Source organism: Emys orbicularis, chromosome 1 (genome assembly GCF_028017835.1).
Source record: "Emys orbicularis isolate rEmyOrb1 chromosome 1, rEmyOrb1.hap1, whole genome shotgun sequence".
Classification (NCBI taxonomy): Eukaryota; Metazoa; Chordata; order Testudines; family Emydidae; genus Emys; species Emys orbicularis.
Genome location: NC_088683.1, coordinates 310577854 through 310594022, shown reverse-complemented (window position 1 = coordinate 310594022; position 16169 = coordinate 310577854). Strand labels below are relative to the sequence as shown.

Here is a 16169-nt window from a genome sequence, read left to right as displayed (position 1 = left end):
GGCCCCCTAAACCCCACCTGAGAGCAATTACGTACTCCCAGTGGTGGCTTATTGGCCAGTTAGTGATGCAGCACCTGATCCCAATAAAAAGGATGCCTGAGCAGTCTAAAGATGCTCCCTGGATGGGAAAGAAAAAAAGAGGTGTTACTAAAGAAAAGAGGCCTGAAATTAAAGGTAATGCCTAGGGAGGGAGCAGGGTATTGAAAAACACTGAGACTATGCTCTGAGGGTTGGAGTAGCCAATGGAGAGGCAACTCTGATGGAGGGACCAGTAATCCCAGGGTTGGGGAACAGGTGGACCCAGAATGCAAGGGGCTTGTAGGTGCTTTTGGGGAGAGAAAAGCAAGGGTTTAGAGATGACAAAACTAGAGACCCAGTCTGTTTCCCAAAATTAAAGGTCTATTTTGTCAGTTTGTGTTACCAGTAAATGAAGTCCTCTGGAGTAGAGGGCGTCTTAAAGGACAAAAGCCTCTTTTGGGCTGGTTTTTACTAGGTGGAAGAGAAATAGGCATGATCTCAAGGTGGGATCTTGGACCCCTTTACAACTGTTTATAAAGAAAATTCACACGGTGTTCTGAGATACTAGCCCCTCTGAATAGCCCCACTTTACAGATAGGGAAATGGAGGCACAGAGTTACGTGATTCACCCCAGGTCACATGGCAAGTCAGTGGCATAGATTAAAAGACCTATGATCTTTCAACCTCTAGTCCTGGGGTTTGATCACTAGAAAATACTCCCAATAAGGAATGTCCATTTGATTCTTCCTCCTCTACCTTTTATATATACTTTTGAGTCTCTCTTTGAAGTTTTCTCCAGCAAAGTAGTAGAGTACAGGATCTAGGCAACTATTCATTACAGCAAGGGAATGAGTGATGGCTGTCGCTTTAGCCAGCAACTTGCATGAGTTGACCATAATGACCTTACACTTTTCCAGCAAGTAGACAGTTCTTAGTATGTGATATGGCAGGAAACAAAGCAGAAACATGAATAAAGTGATGATGATGGTTGACACTGCCTTCTTATGAGAAGCTCTTATCTTCGCTTTTGGAACCCTGGGCTTAAGCAAAGCTTTGATCACAAGCACATAGCAGCAAATTATTGTGCAAAATGGGAGGAAGAAACCCACAACCAGGACAATACAGTTCATCACGAGTATCTTCTTTACGCTCTCCTCTTGGAGATCTAAGCACCTGCATGGGCACTCCGAGCTGGTGCATCCCTTGAACAGCAGCACAATGCTAACTGTCATCACAAAACCCCATATCACCGCACATATGATTCTAGAATACTTGATGGTGGTTAGTTTCAAATGTTTGAAAGGATGAACAATAGCCACAAAACGAACAATGCTCAGCACAGTTAGAAAATAAATGCTGCAGTACATATTGACATACAAGGAATAAGACACAATCCTGCAAAATATATCCCCAAATACCCATTGAGAGTTCCTCAGGTAGTAGGAGGCCCGGAAGGGTAAAGTCCACACAAACAGGAAGTCTGAAATAGCCAAGTTCAGCATGAAAACATTCACTGGACTCTTTTTCCTGTAAAGCTTCAGGAAAACATATATGGAAATACCATTTCCCAAGACACCTAAGGCAAATATTGTGAGATATATTGTGGGATAAACAGCTTGCTTGAAGTCATCAACAGAGCAGTTGACCGAGTTTGTCGTGTTGATGTCATTTTGGCACATCTCTGAAACTAACTCAATCAAGTGTGAGGTCTTCTGACTTCCTGAAAATAAAAAAAATCTGTTATGAAATTTATACAGCATCATCCCTCAAGTTCAGCATTGTAACCATTTTACTGAAAGTTAAAAGCAGTAAATAGCAGTGGAAAAATAAAAGCTAGTTAAATTAATAACTATTCACCATGCCCCAGTGTATATAGATCAGTTAATGTTTGTATTGAACTTCAAAATGTGAAGTGCTATATATGCTAAGTGTCATTGTTATTGCAGTTTATGGATAGTGCCTACTGCCTGGCAATATAAAAGCTAAAGTTTCAAGTAAAAGCTTCAAGTTTCAGTCTTCTAAAGGTGAGTGCAGTGCCAACAGCTGCAGCACCTGATGCGGTGCTCTTCTTTGATCATGCAAACTAAGCAAGTTATCACTGGTCATTTTGTGGATGGAAGATCTTGAGTCAGACTGGCAGATACAACATTGGTAATAGAGCTGATCAAAAATGGAATTTCCATCCCATGGAAAATTCTGATATTTGGACATTTCACTCCAATTCAGGACAAAAGCAAAAGTCAATATCTAAACTTTTCTGTGGCATGAAAAGTTCCAAAACATTTCTATTTTTAAATCTCAAAATATTTTGTTTTGGGTTGATGTAATCTCTGTGTTCACCTGTACTGCCATGGTGTTTAATAGGCTTTGCCGTTCCAGGTCCATCACGGCTCCATTCTCTGCTATGAAGCTTACTTCCACAACGCACCACAGTCTCCCACTGTGGCCCCATGGGACTCACAAGATGCTCTGCAGTGATTCAACCACAGGGACAAAGACTGTGGTGCATGATGCAAGATGCAATCTAGCCAGGGACCATGGTCCCTATGGAAGATTCAGAACATGAGGGAGCCAGAACTATAACTCCTAGAAGGTAAAACATCAGTTCAAGTACATGATGGGTTGGCCCAAACCAAAGTGTTTTACGTAGAGATTTTCCTGGTAGAAGATTATGCTGAAGTTGATATTTTCCACCCATGGAAAATGGGATTTTGTCAATTTCCAACAAGAAAATTTTTCACTTGAAGTTTGTCAACCAGTTTCTGTACTAACTTTTATGTAGTCCCTTATGTTTTACCACTTCTTCCTTCTAGTGAGCAGAGGTGTGTGTTCTAGCTATGGGAATTCCAGTAAAACATGGTCAGCCTCATTTTTATGCAATGTATCAAAAACTTGTGTATTTTTAATAACTGAGATTTTGCTGTCAAACGTCATGTTAAATCATTTTAAAAGTTTCTCATGATTTTATGCCTCCTTCCCTTCCCTCCTTCCTATTACTTATATATCTTTATTCTGTATTTTTCATTGTCTTAATGTGCACAGTGAACATGAAGCCCTTGCCTCATTCGCTTCTCCAAAGAACTAAATGCTCAGCTGCCATAAATCAGCCACTCACATGTGAACAGAATGGCTGTCCATAGCTGCACACTTTATAGTTCTGTAGAATTTTCTGATTAGGATTTGTACTGTACATGTGCAGAGTGATTTTTTAATAGGTCATAATCCAATCAAATAAAAATCAGTGTTCACTGGAACACTAAAATGAATGGTTTCTCACTAAGAGCTATTTCCCTACTAAATTTCAGCTTCTTCTCCCCAGCTAGAGCAGTGTTTTTAAATAAATAAAAGCTACAGAATATTTTGGTTGGTTGAGCAGTCATGGGGAAATGGGTCACTTTACTCCTACGTATTTGCGATGGCTGAAGCATTTTTGCTCAGCATCTCGCAAAATACTCATCTTTGGGCAGATACCAAGTCTGGACAATTTTAGCCTCCCCCCCACCCCCCCCCCAAAAAAACACATCAGAAAATGACTGAAAAATAGGTGTTTTCATTTGTCCCACTGTAAACAGTGAAAATGGGTGTGTTCTTGTTGATAGAGCACAAGACTCAGGGCATTCCAAGGTCTGTTCCAAGCTCTGTAACTAACTTGCTGGGTGGCTTTGGACAAGGAAGCTACTTCATTTAAGTATGTCTCAAATTATCCATCTGGGAAATGAAAATAATATCTACCAACATCACAGGCAGTGGCAGGTTAAGATGTGATTGATCCTATGTACACTGGGATCCTGGCCTAGGATAGCCAACACTTACCTGGCTCCTTGCACCCTGTAGCTGTTAGAACTGTGTGGATCACCAGCTCTTTCAGAAAAGCAGTTAAGCTCATGCTTAGATCTCATTGAACTTAAAGGAACTTACACCCATGCTTAAGTGCTTTCCTCAATTGGGCCTCAGGGAGCTGGACAACTGTACTCCATAGGCCTCAACTTTCAGAGACTGAATCCTAGTAGAGAAATTCTTCTCTATTTAATTCCCCCCTAATGAGAACAGAAGTGTTCTGGTAGAACTCCCTACTGAAAAGAACGATAAATCCTTTGGTATCAAAGGTATTTCAGGCAGTTTAATTTTTACCCTCTGAAAAAACTCACCTGCATATGATGCCTGTCTGATTGGAATCAGGAACAGGATTTTCTCCCTTATGGGATTGCTCGGATGGGCCTTCCCCTTCTACAGGAATACAAACTAGCCCAAAATACTCCAAGTAGAGAAGTTTTATAGTTTATTTTGCTAAAATTAGAAGTACTTGCTCTACAAAAACAACCAGCCAACCATTCAACAACAACTGTAGAACTGGAGAGATCGGCTATGCGTTGACATACATATGGTTAGGCGGCGCTCTCATGTAGCAATGCTTAGCTTTATGAGCATTAATGAATTAAGCCTGTGAAGTAAGATGGGGAAACAGAGGCATAGGGAGGTTAAGTACCTTGCTGAAGGTCACATAGCAAGTGAGTGCCCTGTGCTCAGAGCTATCAACAACCTGCTGTGGCATGATCCTGTCTGAGGTAACAGGCAAGGTGAAATAAGCAAAGTTCAGATCATGGACCAACTGGGTTCCACAATACTAAGGGGGGCCCTGAGCAGGCCTCAGGTGCTATAGGTAATGTGTGTCAGGAAAGCTCTTTAGTTTATGTGCTTTAGCTGAGAGCAACCCCGAAACTTGTTTGCATTGCTGAGCCCTCCTGTGCCAGCTGGCTTTTAGGATACTAGATAGTTGTCTATAATAACGGAACCAGCTTGTAGGAGCTGGCCATGATTCTGCACTCTGGCTCACCTAATTACCTGATGCTTTTAAGTGTCAAAGAAAGCCTCAGGGACAAATACTAGTGCAGATTAGGGTTTATGCACATTATGGGACATTCTCCTTCCTTAGGTCTCAATCCAACTCTCACTGAAGTCATTCCATTGTCACAAGAATCTTTCCATTGACTTCAATGAGAGCTGAACCGGATCCTTAATAATTATTCTAGTAAACTCTGGATGAATTCACAGTCATATCACTAAAGCATTTCTGAAATAAATATGGGGGGGAGTGATGGGATATACAAACCCAACACTGGAGAGCAAGGGTTTAAGGATCAGCTCTGGGCCCACACAGCCCCGCCTGAAGGCATAGCTTTAAAAAGGGAAGCAGAGCAGTTCAGAGGTAGGGAGTGGATGGCTGATCTGAGAGAAAAGTACTACTCAAGAGCTCATTGCCCAGGACCTGACAATGTAGCCCTGTGCACACCCACAAAGAAGAAGCAGGGGATGGAGTGTGAGGGTCAGAACCTTGACTGAGTGATTTACTCTGGGAAGCTGAAGGAGACTGGGGTAGGAAATGGTCTGGGGAGGAGGGGCAGTGGCTTGGCACCACAAACTGCCCACCATTGCGCCCAGGACTGGAGCACGGTGAAGAAGGTGGACCTGGGTTCCCCTACCCACTCTGAGTGGACAATACAACAAGAAGAGCCTTCACCTCTGGTGAGAGGCCAGCTGGAAAAGATTGGCTGTTCAAGGACCCAGCTCTCAAAGCCTCTGTGCTATCGGGGGGGGGGGGGGGGACTGGAAACTCTTGGGATGAGGGTTCTGAAGGACAGGAATGTGCTTCAATGGGGAGATGTTCTGCCAACCACCACCTGACCACTAGGCAGCAGCGCTGGTGGTTGTGCATCTTCTACACAGGGACCTCTCTTATCTGCTTTTTATTTCTTTAGACTTAGATGCATAAAGATGCCTATACACGGCTCTAGGCACCTTGAAAAGTCATTAAAAATACAGATCCTGATTCTGCCATGATCACATCAATGTAACTCACTTGATTTCATCATAGTTATTAGAATTGGCTGAAAAATGGCATTTCTTTTCCACAGTAAATAAATAAACCTTGCAGTTCCCTGAAGTTTTGTTCTGAATTGGGGCAAAAAGCCAAAGTTTCTTGCAGAATGGAAATACCAAAATATTTTGACCTGTAACAGGAAGTGCACTAGTGGCTATTTTGATATTAATTAGTCATTCCACGCAGGAAAGGGAAGAGAGAGGGAGCTGTCTTTAAAAATCTTTCACATACCTAAAAGCAATGATGGGTAGGTCCCTACCATATTCACGGTCCATTTTGGTAAATTTCACTGTCATCGCATTTTTTTTAAATCTTGAATTTCACAGTTTCAGATATTTAAATCTTACATTTCATGGTGTTTCTACCATGGGGGTCCCGACCCAAAACAGGGTCAGGTGAGGGGGTTCACACGGCTATTGTAGGGGGATTGCGTTATTGCCACCCTTACTTCTGTGCTGCCTTTACAGCTAGGCAGCTGGAAAGTGATGGTTGTTGGCCAGGAACCCAGATCTGAAAGCAGTGCCACTGCCAGCAGCAGCAGAGAAGTAAAGGTGGCAGTACCATACCATGCCACCCTTACTTCCCCGCTGCTCCTGGCGGCGGTGCTTCCTTCAGAGCTGGATGGCCAGAGAGCTGCGGTTGCTGGCCGGGCACCCAGCTCTGAAGGCAGTGCCACCAGCAGCAGCAGAAATAAGGGTGGCAATACCACAGCCACCTACAACAGCCAGATTTCATAGGGGAGACCAGATTTCACAGTCTGTGACGTGTTTTTCCACGGCCATATATTTGGTAGGCCCCTAGTAATAAGGTATGAACGGGAGGAAGGTCAGATGAGAAGGACAAGTGGGGAGAAGAAGGGATGCTACTGATGCTCCTGAAGGCGCTGCCAGTGCACCATAGGGTGTGAGCACTTCACCATGGCGGCAGGGCAGCTGAATGTGGCTGTCTGTCACCACTATGACAGTGACTGCTTGGTGTGCTAGGAGAGGAAATCAGGGACCACAGCTTTGTAGTCCCATCTGAGGTGGCAGCACCTGGGAGGTGCGGGGAGTGAAACCCAACCCCCTCCCACCCATTGCTGCTAGCCCCATGCTGTTCTGCATCAGAGTTGGGCCACTGCCCCAGCACCAGCTCCCTTGCTGGTGCAGCCCACCTGCCTCGCCTGGCTCCTATTTTGGAGGAGTGGGACTGCGCATGGCTGGGCCTGCAAGCAGCAAGGGAGCAGGTGGCTGAGCTGCTCTCCACTGCAGCTTGGGACTGGCAGCAGTTCTAGTCTGAGGCCAGACTGGGCAGCTGTGACACAGAAGCAGGCAGAGGATGCCCAAGATCACCTCCATGCCCAGTTGGAGAAGTTCTTCCAGTGGCAGGCTGGGGCCATCACCCTGATTCTGGACCATGCTGCAGCCTTGGAGTCCAGGGCCAACCTGCCTCCAGACCCACAGAATGAGGAAGGGGAATAAAGGGGCCCTCAAACCTTTATCCATTAGTTATTAGCTTTGTTACAGTGTTGTTACTTGGGGAGCAGAGCCATAACGTTACTGCCCAATGCTGGGCCCCCCCAACCACACACATATGTTATAGTAGGCACCTACTACACCACCATCATGCTATGCAATTCCTCAGCCTCCTGCCTTGAGGGTTGGGGTGGGGGTGTCCTCGAGGACTTCTTTGTTATGCACCTAAAGATATTCTGAAGTCACTGTTCTGGAATGATTTATTCATTTCCTAACAAACGTTGTTTTATTTAGGAAAGGGTTTTCCATAACTACAAATGGGAATTTTTATCATCCCTAACTTTTACTCCTTTCCCTGCGGACTTTGGGAAGGTTTGTGTGCTCCAATAACACAGAGCTATGCCTGTGGGAGTTTTGGCTCCTGGGAGGGTTACTGAAGCCAGAAGGTTAAAGTGTAAGGTGCAGAAAAGCAGTCCACTGGCCCTCCACACTGGGACTTCGGCAGTAAGTCAATAACCTATCCTCCTGCTAGAGTTAAGTTATAGAAATGCATTAAGGTAGCCATTCCAGCAAACAGCATAACTTCTAGTATTGATTTGTGGGCTCACTTACAGTTATAGTAGAACTGATCCAAATTTTTCCCAGTATTCCCCCTTAGGATCCATGCAAATGCCACATGCACACATTCCACCCACCTACAGTGTGGCTTCTACACTGAGGCCAGAGCTAGACCAATGTGAGGGGAATTATGAAAAGCTACATGTGGATTTATTCTGTGAATGTGAAACAGTAAAACCAAGTGTCCTCCAAAACTTGTTGCTGTTTTCATAGTACATGGGAAGAAAAAAATTACGTAAGTGGGGAGAAAGGCTTGTTTCCTCACAACACCACCTCTCCAGCCCCAGCAAATTAAAAACTCAGCAGAGCAGACTTTAGCTACCTCCATCAATCTGTTTTTTCAAATGCCATATTCTTTCCTCCTCATTCTCTGCTCACAGGAAGGAACCCCTGAATCAGGGGGCTTAGATATGTTATCACCCAGCAGCACTCTTCCCTGATGCCTTGAAGACGGCAATTTCCCAGAAGAGTAGTCAGCATGACTTGCACCGGTGATTCACCAGTGATGTCATCCCATTCCTGGAAGTAGATCTGTGTGCATCTCAGTTCTCTCCTCAGCAGGCACAGCGAGGGAATTACTTGGCTGATTCTTGTGTCATCCTCACTGACTAGTTGTGAGGTCAGTGTGCCGTAGGATGTCACAGGATGTCTGTGCTTGTGTAACACCGACAGACCCCGGTCGTCAGGACTGAACCTGGGACTTCTGAAGCTAAATGCATGAGCCTCTATTGCATGAGCTAAAAGCCACATGGCCCTTAGCTAAGGCTGTAGCAGACTCATTAATCTCTAAGTGGTCTCAGTGCCTCTAGAGGGGACAGAGCACCACACCCAAGAGGTGTGTGGGTTACACTTGCCTCAACTTTATGGACGCAGAATGCTTGCAGGCTTCCCGTAGAGCTGTTCCAGCATGTAAAAGGGAGCGTTCCAACTGGTGGATGACAGTTTGAGTGACTCCTGCTGGTCTTTAAGGTTGTGGCACACTGGATAGGACTGTCTGAAGTGACCATATAGCTTATTGGCCACTGAGACAGTCCCTGCAACTCTGCATCCCTCCTCCAGAAATTCCCTCTATCAGATTGAAGCAGCAAGTGAGGCAAGGGACATGCTGGAAGTCACCAGCCTACACAACACAATTTACTCCGTAGTTCATTGCCACAGACACAGCAAAGAAGTTGGGGGGCCTTAGCCACCCCTCTATGACAGCACAGATTGGCAGTGGGTATCATAGGTTGGGGGAGGCTGAGCCTCCCCAAACAACCAACTGTGGCCCCGCCTATGCTCTGCCCCCAGTGCACCTTCCAGCTGCTTCCCACTCTGTAGCTCTTCCCCCTGTGCTGTGGCCCTGGCGCTTGGGGGCTGAGGGGTACTAGCCTGGAGAGGGGGCCAGCAGCTGAGGCGGGGCCTTTGGGCTGGGGGGGTGCATAAGGGGCAGGGCCTCGGGTGGAAGGGGCGGCCCTGGGGGCTAGCCTCCCCGAGCCAGCGAGTCACACGCCACCCATGACAGCACAGCACATCCAAGATGTTCCAGAAGGTGTGCTGTTTTTCAAACCCAGACATCCAAAGCATAGCATACTGTCAAGTGAGGGTATATGTGCCAATGCTGCTGTTAGACTTCCTGCCGCTGCTGCTCACCCAGTGGGCCATAACACCCACTTGCCCACCTAGGCTACAACATTCTGTACTTCTCATAGCAGCACACAGATCTGGCATTTCCTTTTTTGCCAGGAAGGGGAGCTAGGGATCTGTCACCTGCGGGCAGCTGCAGCCACAAAGTGTCTGAAGCCATCTCCCTCCACGTGAGAGAAAGGAAGAATTTCCACAGCCAGCACCCTTGCTCACCGTGGTCAGGTTTCACAGTCACAGGGTGGTTGCATTCATGTTTTTGCCCTCCACTAGGTACTGTTGAGTGATGCTGCTGGACTTAGCTGACAAAGTCATGGAAAACATTGGTGGTGTCACAGTCAGCCTCTGCTCTGGAGTTTGCTGTTTGCTTTTCTGTAAGCTCTGGGCTAACTGGTTGCATCATGTGAACTCTTTGATTGTGCTTGATGGATTTTAACCATCCCTAATATCCCCATCCTTTTGGGGTCACGCCCAGACTCATCCTCCATTTTCAGGAGTTAGCAAATGACACTGGTGCTGTCAGGGGGCTGGGGGGGATTGTAGATGGTGGTGACTTTTGCTGCTGAGAGAAATGCAGCGTGGGAGCACCGCCTTCCCCTTAGAGTTCCCATCAAAACCATGCACAGCAGAGATGGAGGCAGCGACCTTCCTCCCACCTGGGGGTGTGAGTACCAGCATCAACTACATCCATTCCAGAAGCAGCATAGTGGAACAAGGTTTCAGAGGATGCTGATGGTCTCTGGCCAGTGCCCTGCTGCTGAGGCTTAGTCTCATGTGGTGCTGGACTAACAGGAGATGCACCATTCTCCTCCTCACCACCTCCTCCTGCACCCGGAGTGGTTGACTGTGCCCCATGGAAATAGTCCTCTTCAGAGTTGTCTGCCTCAGGCAAAGTGTGTTTTTCTGGTTCCCCTACCATCACCTGCGGCTGTTCATGCTCCATACCACTTCTGGAAGATTGCTTTCTTTTTCACACCCTGAAGTGCTCCATGGAAGACATGGCTTTGCAAGCTTCAAGTGGACATCTCCCAGATCCACTAACACAACTCTCAGACTGCTCAGCAGCATCAGAAAAAAAAATCCTCTCTCTTTTTGGGGACAGACAACTACTGCATACAGTCCCTCTTTTCATCTTGCAAAACAGAGGGGACAGGGAAATGCAGCCAGGCTTTCTGGGAGTGATGTGCAGTCAATAATTACTCCATCATACAGCAGTAGAGCCACCACAGGTGAAAAAAAAAGGAGTACCTGTAACCTGCTGTGCTGGGGAATCCTCCCAAAAAGCCACTGATGCAAAGAGAACCAGTCTGCTCTCTCTGCTTGCAGACACAGCCATGAACAAACCCCTCAGTCATGAGGGGTAAGTGGCTAAACCAGGGGGAGGCAACCTATGGCACACGTGCCAAAGGTGGCATGTGAGCTGATTTTCAGTGGCACTCACACTGCCCAGGTCCTGGCCAGTGGTCCGGGGGGCTCTGCATTTTAATTTAATTTTAAATGAAGCTTCTTAAACATTTTAAAAACCTTATTTACTTTACATACAACAATAGTTTAGTTATATATTATAGACGTATAGAAAGAGACCGTCTAAAAATGTTAAAATGTATTACTGGCACGCGAAACCTTAAATCAGAGTGAATAAATGAAAACTCGGCACACCACTTCTGAAAGGTTGCCGACCCCTGGGCTAACCTGTACTGGTGCGCTCTCAGCCATTCAACATGTTACAGGCTACAGGAAAACCCTGAATGAAACTATAAATTTTAAATAAAAACAAACCAAGATTTTCGGTCAAAAGATTTTGGTAAAATAGTCACAATTTAGCAAAATTTCAGGGTTCTCTAAATTGCATTTTTTTTAAATGAAAATATGTTTTGCCAAAATCTTTTCAACTAGCTTTAGTGGTTATTCCTGATTTACACTGATGTTAGTGAGACCAGAATTAGTGTAAACAAAAACACAAAACAATGGCAGATCCCACTTACCACACACACAAATTAGGCAAAGAAACTAAAACAACTCTTTCCCAGACTTCAGCCATTCACAAGCCCCTATTCAAGTAGGTGAGTAGATCTTAAAACATCTAATAAAATAACTATCAATAACTTCTGTACTTAATAGAAAATAACTTCACACCATGTTTTAATAGAAATGAACACTCCTGAATAGGATATGTTACAGTGGTATGCATATTACATGTGTAAATATAAAGTTTTCTGGTCTAATTTTCAGAGATGCAGAGCACCCACAATTCCAACTCAAGTCAATGGGAGCTGCTTACAAAGTAGGATCATGAGCTCAATATTTCAGAAGTACAATGTACACACTGCTAAATGAATTTCTCAACATGAAATATGAAGTACAGATGCTCTGCTGTTTAGTCAAAATATATTTTGTCTGAATACGATCTGCTCTCGTGAGAGTTCTTAGAACTATCAGAATAGCAATGCCAAGTACTTAGGCTAGATCGTCGCTCAGGGGTGTGAAAAAAACCCACCCCTTTGAACGACAAAAGTTTTAACAACAAAAAAAGTGCCGGTGTGGACAGCGCCTCATCGGTAGTAGAGCTCTCTCCTGGCGACAAAGAGCGGCTACACTGTGTACCTTACAACGGCACGGCTGTATCAGCACAGCTGCACAATTGTAAGGTGCGCAGTCTAGACGTAGCCTAATTAATGTTATATAACTTGCATTAGCCATTGCATTGTCAGAAAACCCGATGTAATAACATTAAACGGCCAACCACGTCACCATTCACTGGAATACTACGTATCTTTTCAGGATCAGAACTATGAAAATATTACTCATTTGTATTTCATTTGTAATTAACATTGTACTGAATTAAATTGGACATTTGTCAAGACATGCATGACATTTTATTCACTCTTCCCACACATGTGCATATACATACACAAACAAAATCCCCACCCTCCAAAAGATTACAGTTGACAAAATCTGCAGTTGGCTGCTAGTACAAAGCAAAGGAAATTCACTTTGTCAACTCTGCCATTAGTTTATTATCTTTCATCTTCCAAAATATTTTTTAATTACAAAATCTTACATGGATATCCCTTCTCAAGAAAAACACCCTAGACTAGCTCTAACATAGATGAATTGAGTAGATGCTTAATTTTTCTAGCAACTACAAAACTTCGTGCAAGAAACAGGTGATAACTAAAATTCCTCCTACTCTTATTTTGAATAGTCTTGATCTACTTTTAAGGAAAAGACTAAAGTATATATATATATATATATATAAATTTAACTTTGCCCTACCTCAGTTCTTGTTCCTTTCAGTTAATTCAGTAAGACCCTTCCTTCTTCTGCTTTTAGCTATCCAAAACTTGCAGCTTGCTAGCTTGCTAGTGGGGGTAAAAACAAAACAAAAATTATGCAAAACCAATAGCAAGAAAGAGGAAGTAAGCATCATAGCACAGCTTTTATTTTCTTAAGGATATTTTGTCAATTCAAGAATTGGCATTTGTTCTCACATTGCATTCCATCTCATCTTTCACACAAAGTGCTAAAAAAAGGCTCTGCAGTTCAGCCACTCACATTTCTAAATATGGGCTTTCAGTAATCAAACATGTCTGAAATATTAGGTTTCCAGTAATTGTAAACAGTTTTCGGAAAATGTAATACTTAGATAGGTATTTTAGTCCAGTCTATATTAGGGAAGGTTTTCAAATCTTTTGACTGTTGGCAGAACGGGGTGAGCTCCACTAGTGTTCGCAATACTGAGAGCCCTAATGTAGATTGCCTGTGTTCCCACTGGCACCATGTCATCTAACTCGGCTTACAGTTCTAGTCTGGCATTATCAAAGGTGCCATAGGGAGTGGGGTGCCCAATTGCCATTGAATTTCAATGGGAGATGGGCACCTAACTCTGGTAGGCTCCCTTTAAATCTCAGTGCTGTATATAGGGTTGCCAACAGTCCTTTATTACAAGGGATATCCCTGATTTTTTCATCTCTGTACAATAAGATTGGGAGTTGCTGAGTGCTGCAAAAAGCAGCAAGAAATACCTCTGGTGAATGTAAGGGAGTACTGCTTATTATTCTTAATAATGATAAGATCAGGAAGACAGGTGGGGTGCTAAAAAACAGTCCCTTATATTTGAAATACAATGTTGGCAATCCTAGGTGTGGCCTAGTTCACTGTTACCTAGTACCATAGTTATTGATTCTCATTTACTAAGGCCTGGTCCACACTAACCCCCCACTTCGGACTAAGGTACACAAATTCAGCTACGTTAATAACGTAGCTGAATTCGAAGTACCTTAGTCCGAACTTACCGCGGGTCCAGACGCGGCAGGCAGGCTCCCCCGTCGATGCCGCGTACTCCTCTCGCCGAGCTGGAGTACCGGCGTCGACGGTGAGCACTTCCGGGATCAATCCGGGATCGATTTATCGCGTCTAGACAAGACGCGATAAATCGATCCCAGAAGATCCATTGCCTGCCGCCGAACCAGGAAGTAAGTGTAGACGTACCCTAAGGCTCCTTCACAGTGCTCTGGCACCAGAAGTGGGCCTTAGAGTGGACAGGAGTAGCCCTTGGAGAACACTCCCTGTACAGTGGCCCTGTGAACATAGTTCAAAGATCTCCATGTAAGGGGTGGGATTTGGGGACATAACTAGAAATTCTCTACTTCCAAGGCCCCTTGGAAGCAGTACGTAAGTTGGAGCAGCTCTGAAACTGCTCCAAATCACTCCTAGGGTTGCCAGCTCTCCAGGATTGTCCCAGAGTCTACAGGAATTAAAGCTTAATCTTTAATTAAAGGTAATGTCATGTGATGAAATCTCCAGGAATACATCCAATAGGGTTCCCAACCCTCCCCGGATAGGCCTGGAATCGGAATTGATCTCCCAGTGACTATTGAAAGCAATTCGGGAGATTTTAATAGGATATTTTAAGAAAATGACATTATGTCATGTTGGGGGGGGGAAATCTCCCAGAATAGCTTCAGTCAGAGTTGGCAACACTAACGTTCAACCAAAACTGGTTAACCTAGTCACTCCAGGGGTTGGGCAGGCTCCTTCATGGCCCCATGTCACAGGTCACTTACCTGCCAACATATCCTCTCATGGCCAGGCATGGTGTTGCAGTCACTCCAGCTCAGTTGCCCTCACCAGACAGCAGTCTGTCCCTGTGACAGTCAGCTTCTTCTCACAATTCCAGCCAGGTCATTTATAATCTCACCCCTCCTCAGGCAATAAAGAATAATCCCACAGGGCAAAAGTCCAGTGACCCTGTATCAGGTCAGTCCCAGGCTGAGTTTTATAGTCCTTGCACCCTTTTCCTCAGAGAGGCTTTCATATCCCTTTTTCTCAGGAGGGTAGGAGAACACACACGTGCCTTCCCTTCTGGCAGAATCCCAGGGATTCTGTGTTTAAGAAGCTAAAACCTGCTCCTTACAATTCCTTGTTGCTTCCCTGGGCTGCTTTCTATCTCCACCAGTCCACAGGTGCCTTTCCCAGGAAAACTTCCTCCAGTACTCTCTCAGGGGAAGGCGAGCTCCTTGTGCAGCTTCCTACCAATCTGCTGCTGAGAAAACTCCCCTCACCAGTTCTCAGCCTACCTGGGAGCTGTCTTTTCATGCAGCCTTCTTATCTCAGCAGTCAATAGCCCAGCAATTAGATGCAGTGGAGGAGGTGGCTATTTACCCCTTAGTGGCTGTGGTAGGATGGTGTCTACCACACCCCAGAATACAGAGAATGCAAACATGTGTTAAAGCCACAAGTGCAGGAATGAAATAAGTGAGAATCAGGCCTCTTGTGTGTTGTGCATACTACCAGTGCAAAGTGTGTTAAAATGTTACCGACTCCACCTTGTAAATAACTATACAAGGTGCAGGGCAGCTGTGAATTGGGTCCATAGTGGTTAAAACACTGGAATTGACGTACAAAACTGCTGTAAAATAAAAAAAAATTTCAGTTTGACGAGTTTGTGTATTTGATCAAATTTTATTTTAATGAGCATTTTTGAAGGATGTCTTCATTAAACTATATCTCTGCTGCCTAGATAGTTTACATTGTGAATCTGTGTCCACTTTCTTTATACCTCCTCAATAGCTTTCATGCTATTGAAGGGGATACAATCACCCTTCTGTGACTTTTCTTTTAAACCAGAATAGTTATATTAGTAAATCCCTAGTAAAGATACAGTTATACCAGTGTAAAGGTGCCTTTTATCAGTATAATTTATTCCCCTTCCTGAATGGGAATAGTTATACTGGTATAAGGCATGTTTATACCAGTATAACTTCATGCACACTGGGGATGTATTAATATAAATATTTCAGTTAAAAAAAAAAATCACACTCCTACCCACAATAGTCATACTGCTACAAAAGTTTGTGTAGACCAAGCCTTAGAATCCCCCTCAATTAAATTGTGTGAGCAGCACATGTGAGCATCAGCCCTGTTATGCCGGGCAGAGAGAATACATGCATTGTGCTATCACAAAGGGGGGAAAGTGGCTTCTTCAGCTGTGCTTAGAAATAAATAAATCTTAGTGGGTGCCTACTGAGCATGCTCAGAAGCATTATAACCAACTGATAAATCATAATTTGATTATC

At 44.5% G+C, this 16169-nt stretch overlaps 1 protein-coding gene across 1 annotated transcript; it reads right to left on the bottom strand.

The window, feature by feature from the left end:
* Window positions 1-770: 770 nt before the first annotated feature.
* Window positions 771-12952, bottom strand: CYSLTR2 (cysteinyl leukotriene receptor 2). The gene is made up of 2 exons (XM_065423811.1): window positions 12868-12952; window positions 771-1738 (listed from the first exon to the last, which is right to left on the bottom strand). Exon 2 carries the CDS (start codon window positions 1695-1697, stop codon window positions 771-773), a length of 927 nt encoding a protein of 308 aa, XP_065279883.1. The 5' UTR covers window positions 1698-1738; window positions 12868-12952.
* Window positions 12953-16169: the final 3217 nt, after the last annotated feature.